This window comes from Sinocyclocheilus rhinocerous, unplaced genomic scaffold (assembly GCF_001515625.1).
Source record: "Sinocyclocheilus rhinocerous isolate Xijiao unplaced genomic scaffold, SAMN03320098_v1.1 scaffold1445, whole genome shotgun sequence".
Lineage (NCBI taxonomy): Eukaryota > Metazoa > Chordata > Actinopteri > Cypriniformes > Cyprinidae > Sinocyclocheilus > Sinocyclocheilus rhinocerous.
The window spans coordinates 123,593-128,010 of record NW_015658652.1 but is presented as its reverse complement, the minus strand read 5'-3'; the positions used below and the strand labels follow the sequence as shown (position 1 = coordinate 128,010).

The 4,418-nt window shown below is 36.5% G+C and overlaps 1 protein-coding gene across 1 annotated transcript in view; it reads left to right on the top strand.

The window, feature by feature from the left end:
- LOC107722800 (teneurin-4-like) overlaps nucleotides 1-4,418 on the top strand; it is a 243,647-nt gene that overhangs the window by 142,488 nt on the left and 96,741 nt on the right. Inside the window, exon 12 of the mRNA XM_016531280.1 lies at nucleotides 2,354-2,455. Within this exon, the coding sequence (XP_016386766.1) occupies nucleotides 2,354-2,455 (102 nt within the window). The remainder of the gene's footprint in view (nucleotides 1-2,353; nucleotides 2,456-4,418) is intronic.

Here is a 4,418-nt window from a genome sequence, read left to right as displayed (position 1 = left end):
ATCATCAGTGGCAAATTCTTTAAATATGAAAACGTACTTACAGGAGTCAGAAGTGCCAGACTGTGCTTGCAAAGCTGGAATTGCCCCACTTTATAGAAACAACCTTTGTGCACAGATTGCATTGTAGGCTACTATCCCAGGTTTAGGAAACAGTCCTCCGTAAAATGCGCAGCACACATCTGAATATTTGGGTTGAACTGTTATGGAAGTGTTGTAAATACAACTTAACCATTGATTTCTAGTTGTGTCCTCTTTTGGAAGACCAAACAAAGTAGTTTCGGTTTCACAACGAAACACACAGCATCTCCACGACATGGCGAAGGCGGCAACAATACTACAGGGAGAATCAAAGTTACGCCTTCTTTCTTTGTGTGAACATTTGGGTAGCGTTATGCAAATCTTCCCACACAGTGACGTAGACATGTGGGGGCGTGTTTAAACGAGGCGTTTTAGGAGGGTGTGGACGAGTCTTCACTTTTATAAAGAATATCTCTTTGGGTTTTAGACTTTAGTTTTTGCTACTTTAGGGATCTTATCTATGCACAAACAGCTTGTAACACTCCAAAGAGAAAGGAAAACTTGAAATTGCATCATATGACCCCTTTAAGTTTCGCCATTGACGAATTTGTCTCCACCACTTTATGGAATTATATATCTAATACAGAGGACGCAGTTCCAATTCTCAAGCAGGGATTTTTTTTTTCTTTGTGTGTGTTATAACAAGTGACGATCTGGCACAGATTTGTTTGCTTTAAAGTTTGCCTCCGTTGCAGTTGTTATCAGTCACGGAAAGTGATTCATACTTAGCATTTGGTAGTTGATCCATGTATTTATTCACTGAGCTACAGAATCCCGGGACAGATGTAGGAATTAAGTTATCAAATAAAATGTCACAAGTTCATTTGAGGACTTTCATTGGTCATCAAGAATGATTGCAAATCACTCTATAAATAGTTTTATGTTGAAAAATAACTTGAAATTGATTTTTTTTTTTTTTATGATTCTTGACACTTTCTAATGCAATTGTTGCAGTTTAGACTTCTAGTACATACTCTATTACAGACCTAATCACTGCATCCATATATTATATAGACAATTTATGCATATTTATGAACAAACTAATTAATATTCATAAGCCAAGTCTTAAATTTGTGAGTCCGCTAGATTGCTTATTTAAGATAGATATCTAAATACTTATTGAGTGCCGTCAGTGTGTGAATATGCAATGTGTTTACCAAGAATCAGGCACCACTTCTTCACTCCAGGAGTCTGTCTAATATATCCGCAATCTGTAATAAACCCCTTTTATACTCCTGCTTGAAATCAGAAATCTTGTAATTGACATGTCGGCATTCCTTGCATTGAAATTAGCACGCTTCACTGAAGAAGGTTGTTATGTGGAATTTTCATTAGCCGTGTCACTGGATGTGTCGTGCACTCGTGTTGGCTTGTTAAGTGTTAAGTGTAAATGTTAGTGCTGTGTCACAAAAACAGCTTCACTAATTATGGTGGGTTCCTCATTAGGCTGAAGTAAATTCATCAAGTGGCTCCACTTGAGTCCCACTTCACCTTAGACCTGCTAGCTAAGGGGCCACTCTTTATTTTATCTTATTTATTAAAAGTGTATACATTTTCTTGTACTTGATTTGTTTTAAAAAGACCACTTTTTATAGGCTAGCATGCACGCATTATTTTTTTATTATTATTATATATTTTTTTTTGTTCTTATGATGTGAGTTGAATATAAAGTTGACGTGTGCATTTTTGTGCCACTAGCGTTATCAAGTAAAATTGCAAATGTATTGACGTTTTCCTGAACACACCCCTGTCTGCTATTGGCTCAACCAATGTGGCTCATGGTTTGTCAAACGTATAGCCCCTCCTCAAAGCTGCCACATTGGTTGAGGCAACGTTTCTGTCAGAATGTGTTTTGAAAGTGTTTACTTTTTTACTTTTTTTACCATGAAAAAAATGACACACTTCACCTTTAAGACCTCCATGTAAGCAATTCATGTTGTGATGCAACGCTATAATATTACTTATATGATATCAGCTCTGTTTTGGATCTGTTTTTCCTGCTTCGTTTCAATGAATGGCCTGAGGATATGGTTTTCAGTTCTGAAAGTTACAGTATGTTTTTTTTTTACAGTGAACTCTTATTTTGAAAGATCAAGGAAAATTAGATTTTTTTGGTATGTGACCCCTTAAAAATTGAAGCAGAATATACAGTACACCAGGAAATTGATCTTTTTACACCACATTCTTTAGGGAAATATAAAATATATCTAGCGAGTGAAGTACTGATGGATGTGCATCCTTCTGACAAACATTGTTTTATGACGATGTTTTGCAGACGCTATCGATGACTGTCCTAGTAACTGTTTTGGAAATGGAGATTGTGTGGCCGGAAACTGCCACTGTTTTCCTGGCTTCAGAGGACCCGACTGCAGCAGGGGTGAGATTTCTGTTTACCTGCTCCTCCATTAACCTCCCTTTCTCTCTTTATTACTTTCAGTCCTTCATCCCTGCAATCTTTCTCTGTCACTCAAACATTTTCCCTTCCTTAAAAACTATAACCATGATAACTGTTGTTTTCAACTCTGTATTAGTCACAGTAAAATAAGTGATTGTAATAAGTACAGTAGCATGCGAAAGTTTTGGAACCCCTTGCAGAATCTTTGAAAATGTGAATAATTTTAACAAAATAAGAGAGATCATGCAAAATGACTGTTATTTTTTATTTAGTACTGTCCTGAGTAAGATATTTTACATAAAAGATGTTTACATTTAGTCCACAAGACAAAAAAAATAGCTGAAATTATTAAAATAACCCAATTCAAAAGTTTGGGAACCCTTGGTTCTTAATACTGTGTGTGGTTACCTGGATGATCTACCACTGTTTTTTGTTTTGTGATGGTTGTTCATGAGTCCCTTGTTTGTTCTGAACAGTTAAACTGAGCACTGTTCCTCAGAAAAATCCTCTTGTGTCCTGCAGATTCTTCAGTTTTCCTGCATTTTTTGCATATTTGAACCCTTTCCAGCAGTGACTGTATGATTTTGAGATCCGTCTGAGATCCGACAACTGAGGGTCTCAAACACAACTATTAAAAAAAGATTCAAACATTCACTGATGCTCCAGAAGGAAACACGATGCATTGACCAGGATGAAGATGTCCCAATTTTTCTTATTTTGCTGAAATATAATTTTTTCCCATTTAGTACTGCCCTTCGGAAGCAACAGAAGATACTTGCATGTTCCCGGAAGACAAATTAAGCACAATTTAGCTTGATCTTCAAATTCAAAAATTCAAATTCAAAAATTTGAAGACCAAGCCCCCCGGCTCTTACATTTACATTTACATTTAGACATTTAGCAGACACTTTTATCCAAAACGACTTACAATTGGGGGATACATAAAGCGATTCTTCTTAAAAGAGGCAAACAGATACAGGAAGTGCTTGTAATACCAAGTTTTTAGACATTGTTCAAATAAGTACACGCTAGAAAGAGAAGGAATAGACAAAGAGATAGAATTTTTTATTTTTTATTTATTTTTTGATGATGATGAAGTCAAGTAGCTTCGAAAGAGATGAGTTTTCAGCTGTCGCTTGAAAATGGTCAGGGATTCAGCATTCCGGATGTATTAAGAACCAAGGGTTCCCAAACTTTTGAAGGGGGTTATTTTTATAATTTCAGCTATGTTTTTGTCCTGTGGACTATATGTAAACATCTTTTATGTAAAATATCTTACTCAGGACAGTACTAAATAAAAAATAGCATGCATTTTGTATGATCTCTCTTATTTTGTTCAAATTATTCACATTTTCACAGATTCTGCAAGGGGTTCCCAAACTTTTGCATGTCACTGTATGTCGATTTGTGTGTATGTGTGTTTGTATAAAAGTGTGAGGATTAATAAATAAAAGACTTAATAAAATTAAATAAAAATATATTCATTTGGACATTTCAAAATGTGTGCATTAGAATTTACATTATAGTTATCAGTGGCGGCTCGTGGGTTTTAAAATAGAGGAGGCACACTAATTATATTTGTCTGGGATCCCTGCCGATTATTATTATTATTATTTGCTTAACCACTTTTAAAATGGCTTTTTGGTTGCTTTTAGTCAGAAAACGTAAAGAAAACGACATACATACAGCAAGATAATATGATTTCACTTACCAGGCCTATCACTTGAAGCAAACATCCACCCTTCTTAAAAGATGGGGGGGAAGTCGTGGCCTAATGGTTAGAGAGTCTCGTACCGGCAGGGATTGTAGGTGGGGGGAGTGAATGTACAGCGCTCTCTCCCACCTTCAATACCACGACTGAGCAAGGCACCGAACCCCCAACTGCTCCCCGGGCGCTGCAGCAAAAAAAAATGGCTGCCCACTGCTCCGGGTGTGTGTTCACGGT